The following is a 19,695-nucleotide window of genomic DNA, read 5'->3' on the forward strand; positions in this document are numbered from 1 at the left end:
TATTGTTTTTCAAGAGTGGCTGATTCATGGGCAGATGTAGCAGTGACAGCTCAGCTGTACGGGTGTGGATGGTTTGCACGATTTGACTGTGATTTGATATGATCCATGGACCAGCTCTCCAGCCATGGGAGGTGGTGGGCTGTAGGGTGCCTTGTGTGGGTTAGCTGGGGAATTAATGAATGATTCGGGGTTCTGACTGGGGAGGAAGGGGAGGGGGGTGTTGCCATAGTTTGAGCAGGCTGGTTTTAGCATCAAGCCTGTTAGGAAGACAAGACTGGAATGAAGACCTCCAGCCAGTGGAACATTTACTGGCACTATGGGACTAATTGAGGGTGTCCCCCATTCGCTCCCATTTTCCCTCTGAATTTAGAAACAAAATGATGAGCATACCAAGCACCCCTCCTCTCAGCTTGTACCAGGAACCAGGGCTCTGCCTGGTGACAGCACAAATCCATCTCAGCTCGCTGGAGACTAATTGTGCCGTTAGTAGCAACATCCAAGGTGGATGTTTAAGATTATCTTTTGACTTGAAGTGTGTGCTATTCCCAGACTGCAGAGGTTTATAAGCGAGCAGTTAAGTTGTGAGGACGGAGGGAAGGGAGAAGAGCAATGAAATCATTGGCATGGGTGCAGAAATTAAATTAGAAGTCTCTGCATGTGATGGTTCTTGGTTTAAATTTTCTCCTGTTGCTTATGCTCAAACTGCATCGATAGAGCTGACGTAATGTGAATTTTCTGGTCACGAAAATGTAGGAACAGGTGTCCTATAGAATAGATACTCTGCTCCTCAGGTCCTGCCTTGCTGCTGCCTCTCTGGCCATCCAACATCTCAGCATGCTTTTTTCCTTATTTCCAGCACCTCCTGCTGATGGAGTCTGGCCCTTTCCGCACAGCAATGCTGATCCTGCTCTTCCCTGGCCCGTCCTTGGCAGCAGTGCTAAGTCAGTCAGTAAGTCAAGGACAGGGTTTTTATCTGAGCATAGCTGTGCTGTGAGTCCTCCCTACACAGCCACGTCCTCCGTTGCTGAGTTTGCCAGACATCCTGCATAATACATATTACAGAGTAAAACTACATGTCTTGTTTTTAAAAACTCTGCTTTTTCTTGTATTTTTTACGGTAGCTGGCCACTTTGCTGAATGCTCAGCAGCCTGTTATCAGGAACCAAGAAAAAGGGCTCCTGGCAGGTGCAGATAAATTGTGGGTGCACACTGTGGGTGCTCTGCACCTCTCGGAGCATCTCTGTCCTCCGGCGTGGGACACTTGCTGTGTCTGGGTGCTCAATCGCCAAGGGACTGCCTGGGATTCACTGCCCAAGTCTGGCAGCCTCCTTCCAGCTCTGCCCGTGGCCTGTGGCAGCTCTGGAACCTCACTTTTCAGTCAGGTTTGCAAGTCCCTCCTGCTGCTTTGTCTCTTGAGGAAGGGTTGGCAATGTGTCAGATTATGGTCAAGGTTGGGTCCCTGCGGGCAGCGCTTTTAGCAGTTGTGGTTAACAAAGCGGTGGCATCTTCTATGTGTGGTACCAGGTGGTTGGGGGCTTGCAGACCCCACTGGTGGGCTGGTTGCTCAGCCCCTTCCACCTTGGTAGAACAGCCTGGGGACAAACCTCACAAAAACTAATGGCAATTGTTTATAATCACTTTAAAGGGTGCAGTTGATGGGGAAATGATGTGAGGGTTTTTGCTCTGAACTAACTGCATGATTGGCTAATGTTAGGGGAGCCCTGTCTCAGATCAAGAATATTTTTGTTGAAGCATCATAGGAAGTGCTGCAGTAATTAATGAACACAGTTTTGCCATGCTCTCTGTGGGGTAGTGTGCCTTGCAGGGTCTTCGCTTAAGGAGTTTGCATCATTGTGGCTTGTAGACACTGACAGTATTTCTTTCTTTGCTGCACCTTAGAACAGTGAAGACATTTCATTTTCTGTGCAGAGCACTTACATTTTTAAGAATCATTCTGGTTTGGGGGCTGTATTTCCTATCAGAGTTACTGCAGCGTATCAGAGGAAATACTTGCACCCTGCTCTCTGGATATTGTCCTCAAATAAGGTGCTCTGAACAAAAATTAATTTTCCACAGAGTAAACTGCATAGCTAGAAACTGCTTCAGATAGTAGGAAACACCAGACATCAGTACCTGAAGGATTTCTGAATTTATTATAGGGAAAAGCTCTGGCAGGTAATTTCTAGCATAACTGCGGGGTTTATTTCCCTCTCACTGTCTCCTTCTGAAAAACGGTGTATGCTTTCCTATAAGCACAGGATGCTGCTCTTTAACGGCCAGAGCCAGGCCCGCTCGCTCTGTGTCAGTGGCCTCATAAGCAGGCAGATATTGCCGATTTTCTTATACTCTGAGCAAGGCTCAGCAGCTCTGGAGGAGTGTGTGAATTGATGGCTTTCAATGGAAACAATTTGCAATGTCATCGAGGTATAAAGTTTAAAGCAGCTTGAATATTTGCTGGTTTTACACAACACTTAACCATTCTTTGGAAAGAGGAATTCGCAATTCATCTCAATTTTTCCCCTCTCTCCCCTTTTACAACTAGGATTCTAGCAACTGCTGGGACCGATTTTGACCTGCGGACCCTGCGAGCCGTCCGAGTGTTACGACCCCTGAAGCTTGTGTCGGGAATCCCAAGTGAGTGTCATGATAATGTCATCTTCACAGCCAAAGGTGCTCTCTAGCTTTTGGGGTGTTACACGCTTTTCTAAGCAGTATTTTCTTCCCCTGCTTCTTTGTGGTCTGGGGCTCCTGCCCTTGCTAGGTTCTGATTTTCTGTCCTCCCGTTTTGTGTACAGCCAGCTGATTTCAGCACCCAAATTTGCCGGTGAGTGGCAGGGATTTGTCCTAGGACTCCTTTGGCTTTGGGGTTGAATTAATTCTGTGGGGTGTGAAGACCTGAGACCCAAATTTTGCAGCTTTCGGCCCCCAGCCCTGAGCTTGGACCTTCTGACAGTCTTTACCAGCTGAGCATCTTGCATTGGGATTTTACCCCTTTAATAAGGGGAAAAAATGAAGGGAAAGAGCAGATAGGGCTTTGTCTTGCCTACTCAATGGGCAACTTGATATACTTCCTATGCTAACGTGAAGGGTCGGAATGCTCCAGTGAGGAGCTGCATCATGCCTTGCTGATGCCCTGAAACCATCAAAGTCCCCACACCATCGCTTACTGCCTTTTTACTTGTCACTGGTCACCAGCTGCTCTGCCTGCTAGCGGGGGATCGCTGTCAGGAGTGTATTTCATTTCTGAATGTGGAACAGAGAGATTTTTCCCTCTAGCAAGAACCAGTGAAAGGGAACCTCTGGTCTGTGGGATACTCTGCTTGTCTCTGCATTAACCCCTTGGCAGCCAGGCAGCCTCCTCTCCTCCTGGGCGGCTAGTTGGGGCATCAGCTCTGCCACTTCCCTGGCTGCTTCAGGATTGAAACGTTGGTGCTGTAGAAATCCAGCAAGGGGTTCTGCTTAGGAATAATGGCACCAAAATTTCTTGAAATCAGCATCCTTTCATGGGCAGGGGTTGAATCTAAATTCCCACGTGGGAGAGGTCCTCGGCTAGGCTTGGGAAAGGTGTCATTTATTAACAGGATCTCTAATAAGGAGATGCTGCTGGCTGTGTTTTCATGGACTTCTTGCCTATGCAAGGCAATATGGTGTTGTGGTAGTGACAGTCTAAGGATAGCAGAGAAGCAAGGTGGCCCCTCAGGGCTGTCCCTGTCGTGGTGTGGGTTGCATGTTTCCTCCCAGGAGGACACGCTCTCCTACCTGGTGGTGTGTCCTTGGACCAGCACATTTTCCCACAGAGCATTATTTGCTCTCATGTTTTAGTGATGCTGTGAAAGCTGTGTGCTGTGGTTTTTCTCCTGTAGCAAACATACAACCTTGAGGTGCATTCATACACAAGCATGGTATATTTTTTTCTTCTACACTCTCAGTATTGTTCCCATCCAGCAGATCTTCACGCTTTTTTTTCTGCATACACCCATATTGACCTCAGTAGTGCTGTACAAGGTGGCAAGACAGTGACGATCCTTCACTCTCTGTACCTTAAGACAGGCCACCAAGTTGGCTTTCAGCTGCTGCTTATCACTGAAGCTTTTTTTGTTACATGCATCTGTATGACGATGTCTGACACATCCATCTCTCCAGCCTCTCTTGCCTTATCTCCCTTGATTTTTAATTGAAAACTAGGTGTAGTGCCAGTAAAAAAGCTATGGATGGACAGCCCTGGAGACAGGGTTTTGTTTCTCCAGAAGCAGGGTGCGATAGGCACGGCAGCATTGCGGCTGTTCTGTGTGTCACGGAGGGAAAGGCAGCTCCTGTGCAGCTCGGTGCTCCCTGCCCTCCCTGGGACAGGGGGTACCACCATAGCAGTGCCCAGCTCTGCCGCTGCATCCACGCTGCTGCAGGATCTGCCTTAAGGAACTGCTCCAGCTCCGGGCTGTCTTGGGACTCCAGCGGCTTCAGGGAAAGTCCTTTTTGTGTCTCTGAGGTTTAAGACACCTTTGAATCCGTGATCTGAAGAAAAGGGGTTGGAAAAAGACAGCTCTCCTGACTGTGTCTCTCACATCTTGAGTGCGTTATGGCTGTAGCATCTTTTTTTATAGCACCCTGGGAAAAGCAACATTGCTTGGTATTGCCAATCCTAAACTTTCCCTTAGACAGCCCCTCTCTCCCACCTTGCCCCCTCCACTGAGCCCTTGTTTTCCTTCCCTCACTGATTACATGTTTTTTTCCTTGTCCCCACAGGCTTACAGGTTGTCCTCAAGTCCATCATGAAGGCGATGGTGCCCTTGCTTCAGATCGGGCTGCTCCTCTTCTTCGCCATCGTGATGTTTGCCATCATCGGGCTGGAGTTTTACATGGGGAAGTTTCATAAAACCTGCTTCTCTAACGAGACAGGTGAGCTTCGAGCTTCGCTCCCCTCCCAGCGTACCATCACGATGCTTCTAGTCCCCTTCATCTCATCAGGATGCTTTTTATCCTGCTTTTACGTTGCTTTTCCTTTTTCCTCTTCCACGTTCACTGCATTCTCTCCCTCATTACCCACCTACTCCGAGTTAACGGACTTTTGTGCTCACCCTACATGCGCTGGGGCAGATCATCCTCTCTCTGTTACACCACCATGGCACCCCTCGTGCTAGTGGGTTGGTCTCAGTCTACACAAGAGTGAGACGAAGGTGCTTAGGGCATCCTCTCATGGGAGAATTTTTTCATAGTAGAAATACAGAACCAAATTCCTGTTGTTCCAGCTTGTTGAAGGGTGGAGTTTTTTGTTATTTTTTTGATTCATTGGTCTCTGTTTACGTTTTCATTGAGTTTAGCTCTGTGAACAGCTGCTGAACGTTGAATTTCCTTGCAAGGTTTCTGGGGCAAGTTGCATAGGTATAAGAAAACTTTTGTGTGAAATAGTAAGATTGGAAAGACTGGGAGCAACCAAAAAAAATAAAAAAAATAAAAAAAGGACAATAGATGGAAGGCAAGGAGCCCTTTGATGGAGAAAGGACCTGCAAAAAGAGAAGGGCAAGGGAAAGTGGGCACTGCAGAGTAAATGATGTGTCTGCCTGTGAATGAGTGATAAACCCTGGAAGATGGAGGTGGAGAGGACTAATGCTCAGAGACCCTTGGCTGGGACCGGCTGCCATGTCAAAGCCAGCTGCTTGTCCGTGGTTCAGAGCTCATTCTAATTAAAAAAAAAAAAAGGTCAATTTTTCCATGTAATTTTTTAATATTTCTTCATAGCAGTGCTAATATGTGTGGTTATCTGGGCTATCTGCAGATGAAAATATTGTCCCTGTCTCTAGAAGATTGCAATTTAAGGTACAATTGGCTGCCTTTAAAACACAGCCTTGTATTTTCAGTGATTATCACTAATAGGTCTTAATATTGATTTATTTATATGCATTCAAATGGTAATAAAAGAACATCCCTGCCAAATCTCTGGGCATCCTTCGCAGCGCTTTCTAACAACAACATGGAGACAGTTTAATATATTCCGTTTACACAGAGCTTTGCAAAAGCCAGGTGAAATCGGTTTCTTGCTTATGTTCCTATTTAATGTTAGAAAAACATAACACAACTTGTCAAGGACAGGCAGGTGTTGTGACTTGTGAGCGAAGCACGACGATTCCTGGAAGGAATGGACTTTTGGACTGGATTTGTAGGAGAGGAAAATCTTTTTGGGGGGGGGGGTGTGTGTGTGTGTTCATGCCAAGCAGAACAGGTCCCAGCCCACTGCACGGTCTCTGGGGCTACTGCAGCAGTTACAGAGGAGGACACCGCGCCACCCTCTGCGGGCTGGAAGCGGTGGAGCACAAGGCTGGAGGGAGGCGGTGGCGGCCGCCGTCGGTGCCCTGCAGGCGGGCGGGCTGGTGGCGGTGCCGACGGACAGGGTGTACGGCGTGGCCTGCCTGGCACAGGATTCCGGCGCCGTGCGGAGCATCTACAGCCTGAAGGGGCGGAACGGGGGGGAAGCCGCTGGCCATCTGCCTCGGGGACGTGGACCGGCTGTACAGGTACTGCCACGTGAACGTGCCGGATGAGTTGTTGCGGGACCTGCTTCCAGGACCTGGGACCCTGGTCTTGAAACGTTCAGAAGAACTAAATAAAGACTTGAATCCTTTCACGACGCTGGTTGGTGTTCGTATTCCAAACCACCCTTTTATTAGGGAGGTGGCACGAGCTTGCTCTGGACCACTGGCTTTAACAAGTGCTAAGCATCAAGTTTAACAAGTGCTAACATCAGCTGTCAGGCGAGCACGCTGACGGTTTCGGAATTCCAAGACCTGTGGCCTCAGTTGTCCTAAATCATCGATGGAGGCCAAATAGGGGATGTCCAGAGCCCAGAGTGTCATTTGGGGTCAACTGTGGTTGACTTATCTGTGTCGGGGAAATTCACCATCATTCGTCCTGGCTGTGCACTGACATCTACAGTTGAAATCCTGAGGCAGAAGTATGGCTTGATACCAGAATCATCTTAAGACTTCAGACTCTGAGGAGGCTCTGCAGAGCTGGTAAAGCTGGGCACCGTGTGCCTGCGCATTCAGGAAATGGGTGTTCATGGCCTTGTTTAATAAGGTCGATGGGTTATGTCAAGGTTAATTAAAAAAAAAAGAAAAAAACCAGAACAATAGTTGATGGGTATCTGTTAATTACTATCACGTCTGCTGTAGTCGGAGAAACCAACCCAAATATCTGTGCTGACCTCTTTGTGCTGCTTTACCATTCCCAAATACCTGTTGGCTTTATTAACATGATTAGGCCTTTGAAATACAGTAATTTGAATGTTTGAATGACTATTCTCAGGCTGGGATGATGAAGGTAGTGTCTGATCCACCCTCCCCTGTAAAAAAAAAATTTTAAAAAAATTGGGGTGAAATCCAGCTGGCGGCCGGTCACAAGCGGAGTCCCCCAGGGCTCAGTTTTGGGACCGGTCTTGTTTAATGTCTTTATTGATTATCTGGATGAGGGGATAGAGTGCTCCCTCAGCAAGTTTGCAGACGACACCAAGTTGGGAGGGAGTGTTGATCTGCTTGAGGGTAGGAAGGCTCTGCAGAGGGATCTGGACAGGCTGGATCGATGGGCTGAGGCCAACCGGATGAAGTTCAATAAGGCCAAGTGCCGGGTTCTACACTTCGGCCACAACAACCCCAGGCAACACTACAGGCTTGGGGATGAGTGGCTGGAAAGCTGCCCTGCAGAAAAGGACCTGGGGGTGTTGATTGACAGCCGGCTGAATATGAGCCAGCAGTGTGCCCAGGTGGCCAAGAAGGCCAACAGCATCCCGGCCTGTATCAGAAATGGTGTGGGCAGCAGGAGCAGGGAGGTGATCGTGCCCCTGTACTCGGTGCTGGTGAGGCCGCACCTCGAATGCTGTGTTCAGTTTTGGGCCCCTCACTACAAGAAGGACATTGAGGTGCTGGAGCATGTCCAGAGAAGGGCAACAAAGCTGGTGAGGGGTCTGGAGCACAAGTCTGATGAGGAGCGGCTTAGGGAGCTGGGGTTGTTTAGCCTGGAGAAGAGGAGGCTGAGAGGAGACCTCATCGCTCTCTACAACTACCTGAAAGGGGGTTGTGGTGAGGTGGGTGTTGGTCTCTTCTCCCAAGTGACTAGTGACAGGACAAGAGGAAATGGCCTCAAGTTGCGCCAGGGGAGGTTTAGGTTGGATATTAGGAAAAAGTTCTTTACTGAGAGAGTAGTGAAACATTGGAATAGGCTGCCCAGGGAGGTGGTAGAGTCACCCTCCCTGGAGGTATTCAAGGAGTGTGTGGATGTGGCATTGTGGGATGTAGCTTGATGGACATGGTGCTGTGTGTTGTTGGGTGGGTTGGTTTTTGGTGTGTTGTGGCTTGTTGTTGTTGTGTGGTCGTTGGTGTTTTTTTTTTTTTTTTCCAGGTTGGACTTGATGATCTTACAGGTCTTTTCCAACCGTAGTGATTCTGTGATTCTGTAATAACAGCAGTGGCAATGCAGGTGTGTGGGAAGCAGAAGCTTTTTTGGTGAGATGGCAGGGAGAAAGCAATTATGAGCAGGTTTGCATTTTCCAGGAGCATTGTCAGATCTGTTAAATTACAACCAAGGTGGGTGATTTTTGCATCCTTCGTTTGCAAGTAGCGGCTGCAGGCTGAGCTCTGAGGCTCTCTTGTTACTGGGCTGACTTTAGCCAGCAGCTAAAGAGAAGAGGGATTTTTTTTTGCCCTCCCCTCAGAAGCTAGTTAATGTAAAAGGGAAAAATAAAACCCAAAGCTGTTTGTGTTCTCTGCAGACAACTCTCTGACACCAGTGATGACTGAGAGAGCTCTGTGCCAGGCTTGGGGACGGAGAACAGATTTTTGTCACGTGTAATGTCGTGTGTAAGTGACTCTTGCTTGCTGGGTGGCTCCCAGCTAGGAATTGGGAGTCCAGCCGAAAAACTGGTGTGTGTGTTGCATATCTCTGCATCGCAGCACCTGGCGTCTCGGTGGGAGGACGCAGCGTGGCCGGGCTCACCTCCCCCCGAATCCGCTCGCCGGGCGGTGTGGGAAGGCGCCTGTGTTTACAGCCCCTGCTTTTCTCAAGGTCTAACGGGCAGATTGTCGGATGAATTATGGGGATCGATTCCACCTGCTCGGCGGGAAATGGCGCGATGGCGTTTCTGGAAAGGCAGAGAGCGGTGAGGTTTCCTGGCGCTGCGGTCCCTTGTGAGCGGAGCAGCAGAGCATCCCGCAAAGCCATCAGCCGAGCCTTTTAAAACCTAAGTGCTCATCATCTCTGAAGAGGTGCATTAACAAGCCCAGGCCTGATACCACGGGCTCCAAAGGCTGGCTTGAGTGTGGAAATGTGAACCTCGTTAAAGAGATGCCTCTGTCAGAGGGTAGAAAATTGCAGGAGGAGGACTTGCTCATGCTTGTTTCTGTTCCAAATCCCCAAAGTGAGCAAACTCCTGGGATTTTTCCTGGAATCAGGAGCCACGTGAGAGGTACCAGCTGTTACTTCAGCACATCTTGGAGGGCACCAAGTAGAGGTGTCAACAGCAAATGTTGCTATAGCCCTGCTAATCCAGTAGCTGGGTAGGTCAGTAACAAACTGCAATGAAGAGGGACCCTGGGGACCAAAATATGGCAAAAGGCCTTTGCCACTCAGCCTGACAGACTGTTCTAAGCTAGGGGAAACATTTCTCTATTTTAATGAAAAATGGGTAAAAATTAATGGCAGCACATTTTCCAGTGGATGCCTGACTTGTTTTCTTCTCCCTGCAATCCTCCATGCTGTCCTGTTCTGCTGTCATGGGATTATTTTTAAGCAGCCACCCTCCACAGCTGAGCCAGCCCAAGTGCCCTGAAGCTGCTTCAGGAGAGGAGGGCATCTGTTTCCCATTTTTCCTTGAGACTCCCCTTTTCTCTGTCTTCCCCAGCCATGGGAGTAGGGGCCAGTTCTGGTCTCTTTTTTAAGAGGGGGGAAAAAAAACCCCCAACCCTTCACAGTAGATGTGCGTTGCGTTTTCAGAGCACTACCTGACAACAAAAGACCAAACGGAGATAAAACTGGATTCTTTTTTAAGGCACGCTCACAAATGGTCTGCAAGAGGCAGGTTTGGTATTTTCTTTTTGCAGGCTTGTCTCACTAAGCCCTTATGAAAGCCTGTGGTGACCCATATGGGAGCTGGAGAGAGATGCCCTGCGTTAAGGTGTTGAGTCAACAGGAAAACGTGTCACACGCACATACATATATATATATATCTATATCTATCTCCTGGAGCCACAGTGACAATCTTGTTTTCCTCCTGCAGGCTTTGCTCTATGGAATGATTATTCCTAATTATTGTTAGTGCTGATCTTGTTTTCCCCCCGGTGAATTTGATTTTGTGCAGTTTGCTGCTCCATTACCATAACGTGTCACTTTTAAAACCCTTTAATATTTCCCAAATTGCATCTCTGTGTAAATAGGAATATTACCTAGTATATTTATTCTCTTTGAAAACCCAGCACTTTAGTTTTCCAAACTGCTCTGTGTTGGTGCTTGCAATGTCTCTGGAGGGCTGCAACGCTTCAGACTTCACAGCTGACCCTGGAAGATGCCGGCCACCCTTCTGGCCATCCCTTGTGATCCTTAACTATGACAGACTCATCCTCCTTTGCCTTCTCTGGGTCTGAAATGAAACTCTGCAGAGAAACTCCATCCCTGCTGCAGACAAGCTGACAACTGGATGCTTTCTCTGCCACGTGTACCTACGCTCCCCAGCATTGCCCTTTGGGGCAGAAATGTGAAGCTTGGAGAGGGGCTGGAGCTCTTAGTCCACCTCGCAGGCTGCTGTGGTGGTCCTGCCTTGTGACGAAGCCAGGGGCTGCTCATGCAGCTGTGGTCTAACATCTGTATCTGGACAATTTTGGGGCTATCCACAAGCAGCTCTTGCTTAAGCCACTGGTGAAGAACCTGCCTTTTTGCTTTAATGTTATGGTGCCAAAGTTTAGCACTTAGCTATGCTGTACAAGAGTGTACCGTTGGCTCCCAGCGTTTGAAGGATGCACCATTCTCATGCCCTTGCTTTTATCACACTGGGGTGTTTTTTGTGGCGTTTCTCATCTATGACATGGCTGAACACTGGGCCAAACTATAAGTTATGGGCACTTCAGGGATGGCTCTGCTCCACCCTGCCACTAAACCGTCTCTTATAACATGGCAGTATATAAATGATTACATGGGCGTAATATCTTTTACGTGCCTGTAGTGGCACAAGGAAGCCTGAAACGTAAAGTACATTCGTGCAGTGGTGCAAGGAGGGTGCAGCAGCACCAGCTGCTTGACTGGCTTCAGTCGGTAACTTTTCTCCCCGCTGTTCTTCTCTGCAGGTGATGAGGTGGGAGATTTTCCTTGCGGAGAGGAGCCTCCTGCCAGGCAGTGTGAAAGCGGGACTACCTGCAGGGAGTACTGGCAAGGGCCCAACTACGGCATCACCAACTTTGACAATATCCTCTTTGCTGTGCTCACCGTCTTCCAGTGCATCACCATGGAGGGATGGACCGACATCCTCTACAATGTGAGTCCTGCTGCTGGGGCTGTGGGACTCCTGGGATGCTGCTATGCATTGCATTGGTTTGGAAAAGGTTGTTCTGGAAAAAAAAGTAGTTCAGTTTATGCGTTTTCACCCTATTGATTAGCACCTCACCCTGCTTTTTAGGAGGATTGTTCCTATTTTTTTGAGGGTCGTTTTGCAGGTCCTGTAAGAGCATTTGAACGACTATCATGACCTGTAGTGGTTTGCGGCTGCAGGCTTGCTTACCTGCAACATGGTATCTTGTGTCAGTGTGGTGTTGCCAGTGTAAAAATTGGCGTGCGTTGCTCCAAGATGCTGGCGTGCTCTTGTGTAGGACGAATGGGTGAGTAGGAGCATGTTCTCACAATGTCCCCTAGAAAATCACTTATCAAATTGTGGCAAAACCAGTGACTCGTTAATATATTGTACCTAGAGGTTTTCTCTCTTGACAGGGAGGGTCTAGCCTTCATGGTCAAGCTTGTAATCTACGCCAATGAGCAGCGTCAGCTGGATGTTAGCGCCGAGGTCCAGTACTAATTTTGGCAACTCCAATACAATTTTACAAAGCCCTATCAGTCACCTTCACACCTGGCATGGCTCTGTTGGCTGTGGAGAAGATACACCAGGCTGAATTTCCTCGCTAGGGTCTTAGCTGGCTGTGCCTCCTGCCAGCCAGGACCATGGCTGTCAGAGTCACTCAAGGTCAAAACATCTTGGTCAGTTTTACTATTTCCAGTTTCACAAAGAGTAGGGCAACCTCACCCAATTAGCAACAACTGAACGACTCTGCTGTCTTTCAGGCAGTGTAATGCTGTGTCTGTAATTGATTTATGCCTACACTTTCGAGGTGTCCTGTCTTGAGAGGCAAGCACCTAACCCTCTCTAACAGGCTGGGAGTAGAGCCCTTCAGCTGGTTTCCAGCATCTGTATCCTATTTCCTTGCAAAGTGTGACAGCTGCTCTTTGGGAGCTGTAAGGGATCTGTGTATCTGTTGCAGACCTGTTCTCCCCAGCTTTGTGATTTACTCAGATCTTCGCATGTTTCTGCAGTGGGTGTAAAGTGCTACGGTTGGGGTCTGGAGGATGGTCCAGCTGTTTTGTACTTCTGTTTTCTGTGGTAGTAAAGGACTTTATCAAGTACAGGGGCACGAAGGAGAGAGCAAGTGGTGGTGATTAGCAATGTATGGCTACACTGGCTGCTGCTTTCCATTGACTGTAGAAGGAAGGACAATCTGACAGCTGTGCATAGATGATCTGAATTACCCCATGCTGGCCTAGCCAGAAGTGCCAATGTGGAAAAATAACTAAGGTAGGCATTAATAATGCCTCCAGACCATTTCACTGGCTGGTAGGACTACAATGTGTTCAGTCTACTTCATTATAGACTCTAGACCCATGCTGGGCTCTTTCGCAGACCTTCCTGTGAGGGTTTCTGTAGCAACAGGAAAGTATTATTAATATCAACCACTATAAATTGCAAGGTACAATTCTGCTGTGTTTGAAGCCAATATATCTGATTTATTACCCTCACTATTCGTTGCTCAGTTCCTCCATTTCTTCCCAGTCTCTGCCCACTTACAGCGATCTCTAGAAGGGCCCATTTCCCCACTGCATGCCCTCCCCTCGCCCTGAAACTTCATTGCACAACCAGTTTCTCCCATTCTCATTCAGCAATTCCGCTCCTTCCTTCTAGTGCCAACTGTTGTAAGAAAGGCCCATTAGCATCCTGGCTGGAATTGATTAATCAATACGTGGTGTATTAGATCATCTTCTCCCAAACTGCCTTTTCTACCACGTGCAAAAACCAGAGCTTACTATTGGGGTATTGATTTTGGGGGTTGCTTTGAAAACTATTACAGTATCATTCTAGATACCCATTAATCTAATTGGAAACAGACACCTGGATGAGATGCAGCTGAGTATGTGTTGTATAATGTCAAGCCTTGTCTGAGACCCCAGCTTAGGTTTTAATGCTTGGTGGGTTCGTGTCCCTGACAGATATGAGGGTCTCTGGACGGTCTGCTTGTTGGGTGGAGGCCGAGTGGTGTGTGTCGTGCCACAGGACCCCTCGGCAGACGGTGTTGATGTAACTGGTGCCAGCAGCCATCTCTGCCCCCTCTCCCTTGGCCCTGCCCTGCATGCTGTGTCACCCCCTCCCTGTGCTGCTCTGCTTGCTGAGGAGCTGGCTGTGCTTTTGCAGGTTAGTAGCTGAGAAAAAGATGTGGGTGGAGAAGATCCACTCCGTGCAGCCTTTAACTTTTTCACAGCTTCAGTCATCTGCTGTTTTCTGGCCGCTTGGCTTTCGTCTTGGTTTCTCCTGTGCCTACTCCAAGTTCATCAAACTTAAAAACGAAACAAAAGCCCAAACCACGGTGCAGCGATGACTGAAAACCCAGCATGGGGTGGGTGTTTGTGGATGCAGTTGTCAGACTGTGCCGAGGTAACAGCAATGCAACCAGTCTGTCCATCCAGCACCCATCAGTACAGCAACTGCACATTAATGCTGTCTGAATCAGCTGGATCCCTACTGGACCCATACCGGGTTGATATGGGAAGAAGCTGGAAGATGCTGCCTCTTGCATCCCGAACTTGAACAGTGGGGTAAGTGAACATGTGTCAGTGTCCTTCTCCTTGGTTTGTGGAGGACAGGAATTAAGCCAGCATATTTAGGCTCAGACAACGGGGAGTGTCAGCGGTTATTACTTGTTCAGGGAGCTTTGATCCACCATTTGGGTTCTCCACTGCTGAGGAGATTGGTTTTGGCCTTGACAATTTTACAATTTTGCAATGGTGGAGCCAGTTACCCTGCCAGCTCCAGCCTCTGGTCTCGTCAAGGAAACCAGCATTCCCCTGATGCAGGATACTCATGAGAGCTGAGCTGTGAACCTACTTTCAATGTTTTGCTTAATTAAGACTTGCAAAAGGCTGTGGGACCACAAGAGGCGCGATGCAGTGTAAGTAAACTGTGATTATGCATTTGTAAGAAAAAAGGCTGGTGCTTTTTCTCCCACTAACTAACCAGAAAGCGGGGAAGACTGCTGTTCCCCAGGCTTAGCAGAGCCCTTCCTTCACCCATCCCTTTGTGTACCCACTGCCACGTGTTGGGTTTGGTTGGGGTAGGTTTGTTGCCTTGCTTGTGCAAACCATCTCCCTTCCTGCCATTAAAGCAGACAGCCCCACACGTGATCCATTCTTAGGGCTGAAATCCCTTTGATGCCAGGCGGTCTAGGACCGAGACCCATTATGGAGAAGCTGTGGTTATGGACTGCTTTCTTAATGGCCCATTCATTTCCTTCTGGAAAGTGGTGATTGATTGTCCTGCATTGATAGGGCTTTGTTATTGCGCCTCTTTTCCTGCTACTACATTTGCTGTGGGGTGTTCAGAAGAGTTAAGGTTCTTAGTTTGCAGCGGTGATGGCTGGAGTCAGTTGCAGGGCGAGATGTGCTTTACCAGTTCAGCATTAATTTAACCAAGGGAGAGAGTTGGCTCTGTCCTAAAAGCAGCTTTGAGACTGAAAAGTTGGTCTGTGGTGGCATCAGGCAAGCTGAAGGGTTTGGTGTAAATTGATGTTCAGGAAAGAAGGAGCTTGGGCTTGAGTTTGATGGTTTGGCTCAGGTCTTTCCAGAGTGAGAGGTTTGTTGTGAAGGGTTATTCAGTCATTTCCAAAGGACTGAGATGGCTTTATATGTGGTCCAGATGCAGCCTTCCTACAGATTTGGAGAAAAATAGCATCAAAGGCTAGGCTTTGCAGTAAGTAATCTACCTTGCAAATATTCACTCCTTCTCCTGTGATAAACTGAGGGATTAGGAGGGCAGGGAGAATGCAAGTTCACAAATCTCAGCCCAATTTTCCCTTGCTGATCCACTGTTTATACTTTCACAGACTTTCATTTTAATTAGGGCCAATGAAAGCTTTCTAGCAAGACTTTCTCTGGAAGGTGATTTATGCTTGAAGCAAAAAGACTGAATCATCAATTGGGTGAAATGCTTTAAGAATAAGCTGAATCAGCAGCACAATAGCATCAGTGCAGTTGCTCCAAACAGGCACTTGTGTGAGCTGCAGATTTGTCAGCTGTGGCCTGTTTCTACTCAAAAAGATCCAAGGAGCAACAGGTGATTTAGGAAAGTTGCTGTGTTCTGAGGACAGGGAACAACCTTTTCTCCAGCAAATGGAGTACGCTTACCTCCTGCTAATTCAAGGCTTCAACATGATCTGGGAATGTATTAAAATAAAGTAACTAAACTGTTTTCCTCAGTCTGGGAGGAATCAGTGCCATAGTCCGGTGTTGTGAAGAGTTTTTCAGTCTAATCCAGTGCAGACAGATCAGAGATCCCTGAAGTACAGGTAGAGCATCTTCTGAACCATGAGATTAGGGAAAAACCTACCCAGAGCACCTGCTCGCTGTGGGCAGCAATGCTGCTCAAGTACAACGTGCCCTAGAGTAGAAAACCCAACTTCTTTTTCTGCAACTGGGACTAGTTCAGTCCAGTGGCAACTGGGACTAGTTTAGTCCAGTCCTGTTGCTGGACCAGCAACAGGAGTTGTGCCTCTCAGCAATGTGGACCAACCCCTGCATCCGGCTGGTTCGACATTCTGGGTCCTAGTTTGGTGGTGCTGACACGGGCTCTGCTCTGGGCTCTGTTGCTCAGGGTAGGCTCTTTCTGCAGTGAGTAGCGCTCACCTGGAGCATCATGCTGGGGTTGGAGGTGATGCGAGACAGCAAGGGTTGCTCTGCTTGGCCCGCTTTGCTTGTGCCTGAGGGGGCCATTACTGAGGTAAGCGGTAACTGGTTATCGTATTATTTCTTGGGACTGTTATGTAAACTTATTCATTAGTTCCCATAAAGTATTTTAATATGCTAAGTATTACCATGTTGCACTTGTTATCATGCTTTAAGCATAGCTGTCTGACAATAACCAGTGGCTGCTGGAGATTGAGGATGTTAGCATTGCTGAGGGAGGAGAACATTTCCAGTGATGGAAAATCAGGCTGCCCAGGGAGGTGGTGGAGTCACCATCCCTGGAGGTGTTCAAGGAACGTGTGGACATGGCATTGCGGGAATGGTTTAGTGGGCATGGTGGTGTTGGGTTGATGGTTGGACTTGATGATCTCACAGGTCTTTTCCAACCTTAGTGATTCTGTGTGTGATGGCCTCCAAGTTCTTGGCAAACTAAGGTGCAGAGTCTGGGTAGAGAAAACTGAGACTGAGTATTGGGGACAAATACAGAGGTGGGAGGAAATAATGCAGATGCTCAGCAAGAGAAACTGTGGTGCCCTGGGATCTGAGTCCTGATCTTCCTCCTGATCTAGTTTTTAAATTAAACAATGGTATTTTAGATCATCTTGTTTACATGCTTAGTGTTTGTGAATGACAGTGATTCATCTATTGCATATTGTTAATACAGGCTGTTTGGAGGTGTAAAACTTTTTAAAGAGGCAATAGTATAACTCCTGTTTTCCTCTTCTATAGCAGTAATTCTCAGGTTTTCCCATGCAAGAACCTTCTTGTCCATCGTGAAACACTCTCCTGCCTTCGATTCTGATTCCTACTGGAAGCTCACCTTGTTTTCCAAAGTGAGAAAAGCCTGAAAACTCTTGTGCCTGCCCATGAATTCCCCAATTCAAACAAATCTTTTACTATGCCAAGTAGAAGCATTCATTGCAGAGCCTGTAACCAGAGAAGAGAGACACTGGTAGCCTTCAATGAGGTAGACCTAGCACTGTAGCTGTGGTTAGCCTGGAGCTCAATGTTTTCCATTGTCTACTCAGTGGATTAGGAAGGTTTTTGAGCTCCTTGCTGTGGTCATTACACAGCCAGCACTGTTTGAGCTAGCTGGTCTATAACCCCTCTGTAAGGTGTAGTCATGCCTTTGCTGTGGAGGTGCATGATGAGCTTCCAAGGAGCTGAGGAGTGTGGTTTGTGGTCTCAGTTCTCCTGCAGAAAATCAAGGGTCAAACCTGATTCATCTGAAGTTTGCAGAAGTCTTGATGTTGACTTTCAAAGAGCTGGGTTTTCACCTTTTATCTTTTCTCTACAGGAGTTCAAAGCTACATGGTGGAATTTGCTTTGCAAAATAGGGACTCCTTGCAGGAAAGGAGAAATGTCAAAGTGTACACTCACTCTCTTTTGATCTTAATGGCAAGAGATTTTCATTTTTCTTCTATTTTCTACTGTCAAATATTAGTGTCCAGTGGGTATTTAAAGACTGTGGACTGGGCCTAACCTAATATGCTTGTAAGTAGGAATGAACAGTTCAAATAAAATGTAAGTCTACCCTAAATTAGATCCCAACCAGAACTTTACCCTCACTGAATTTAGAATAGCTTATGATTCACTTGGTATTTTTCATTCCCCTTTGTGTCTTTGAATTTCTTGATTCCTGTAAAGATACAGAAATGGAAGGTTGGGATATAATTGTTGTTCCATTTCCAGCCAACCCAGAGATGGTTTTGTTGGTGGGATGGTGGATGTGTTGAGGCTTGAAGGGGCAGAAGAGAATCTGTTTGACCCAGTTGTTTGGAGAGCTCACATATGCCTTTCTGGGGTCATTTATCTATAAAGATTGAACCATTGACACTCGGTCTTCATCAATCACAACTGTGAGTTGAGGAATCAAAGGTGATGTTCCTCAGGAGGAGTTTGGATGTGACTAGCACTGGCTGCCTGGACCATGAGGTGGTTTCCTGTGTAAAACCCTCCAGGAAGGCGGAGGAAGGGTGGGGTGCAGGTGAACGTGCAACAGAAAGCAGAAGGGAAGTAAATAACATAAAGCTGCATCCTCGCATCTCAGAGACTTGGATTAAGGGTTCCTCTTGGCTCTCTGCCTGCTTGTGAGATTTCTCCTGGGCTCAAGAGCCGCCATGCTTTCAGGCATCTCTTAAACCTGCCAGTTAAGGCTTAAAGGTGACTTTTTGCTGGCCCTTTGCTCACGATTGTGGTTTCCTGTGAGGTTACGCACTTGGCTTTCCTAATGTGTGACTGTCACGCCTACTTTGGTATAGCAGTAAATGCAATAGCAAAGCCTGTGGGACTCCATGAAGGTGAATTTGAAATTGCTCTTCTCTCCTAATACACCTAATGTACTGTTGTCTGCGGTCTGTTAGAAGTGACCTGAAGCCAGTCTACTAAAGCACAAATCCATAATTGCTAGATCCTGAGATGGATGAGAATAAATGAGGTTTTGTTTGCAGTGATATTTGTGTGTCCTGGGGCTGGCAGCCTGCAGTGTCAGGAGCTGAGGGGGTTTGTGATGGGTTCAGTCTCCTATGCTCACTCTTTGGGTGTGTGAGTGGGTATCAGCTCTCCTTGTTCTGAATTGATGTACTGAGGAACAAAACTGTTTAGCCAACAAAAGCACAAGCAGACAGGAAAAGGAGGAAAAAACGGGCTGAAGTGCTTTCCTTACATTACGTTAACAGGAAGAGTAAGGACAAGGAAGGGTTTTGTTTTGCCACTCTGAATCACAGAACACATTTCTGATACTGTTTTTCTTTTATACTGGATCCTCTGTTGTGTCCAAGGGGCAAGATTTGCTCCAGTTGAATGGGGGCTGCCAGGACCCAGGGCTGGAAGAGAGCAGTACCCACAAAACAGACCAGGAGACTGATGCCACGCTCGGCATTAGCAGCTGCACAAGAGCGGCATGATCACAACAGGGGTGCTCTGCCTCCACTTAGACTTTCTGATATTGTGTTGCATGAGCTGAAATGCTCTCTGGGAACACAGCATGTGGCCAGGGCCTCAAGGTTTACCTGCATCTTCAAAGAGGTGGATGCAGCCCTGTGGGAGACCTAAAAATGCAGCATGCTATGGGAAGTGAGGAGCGAACAGATGAAAAAAACTAATTATGATAAAGCAAGCAGCGTTTAGAGGAGTGTGAAGAAATGTGCCACCACAGTCTTGTCTGTAGCAAGGAGGCTGTTCTGACTTCTCAGGTTTTCAGAGCATCTCAGACCCAAGAGCATACGGCATCTGCCTAACAGCTGGGTTACATATATAGTGCAAAGTTTCCCATAGCTCTGTCTGCGGGACAGATTACCCCGGGGACCTGGTGTTCACCAGTGCTGAACTTTTGTCACTGTGCGTTTGCTCTTGGAAATGCACCGAATGCCAAGGGAGATGCTGGGGACCAGGTGCTGCGTTACGGGGCCAGCAGGGCATGTGTAATGTGCTGGAGTCATGCGCTTG

At 47.7% G+C, this 19,695-nt stretch overlaps 1 protein-coding gene across 1 annotated transcript in view; it reads left to right on the forward strand.

The window, feature by feature from the left end:
- CACNA1B (calcium voltage-gated channel subunit alpha1 B) overlaps nucleotides 1-19,695 on the forward strand; it is a 302,202-nt gene that overhangs the window by 99,344 nt on the left and 183,163 nt on the right. The window contains exons 4-6 of the mRNA XM_059828688.1: nucleotides 2,543-2,634; nucleotides 4,744-4,896; nucleotides 11,322-11,509. Of these exons, the coding sequence (XP_059684671.1) occupies nucleotides 2,543-2,634; nucleotides 4,744-4,896; nucleotides 11,322-11,509 (433 nt within the window). The remainder of the gene's footprint in view (nucleotides 1-2,542; nucleotides 2,635-4,743; nucleotides 4,897-11,321; nucleotides 11,510-19,695) is intronic.

Source organism: Gavia stellata, chromosome 24 (genome assembly GCF_030936135.1).
Source record: "Gavia stellata isolate bGavSte3 chromosome 24, bGavSte3.hap2, whole genome shotgun sequence".
NCBI classification, from domain to species: domain Eukaryota; kingdom Metazoa; phylum Chordata; class Aves; order Gaviiformes; family Gaviidae; genus Gavia; species Gavia stellata.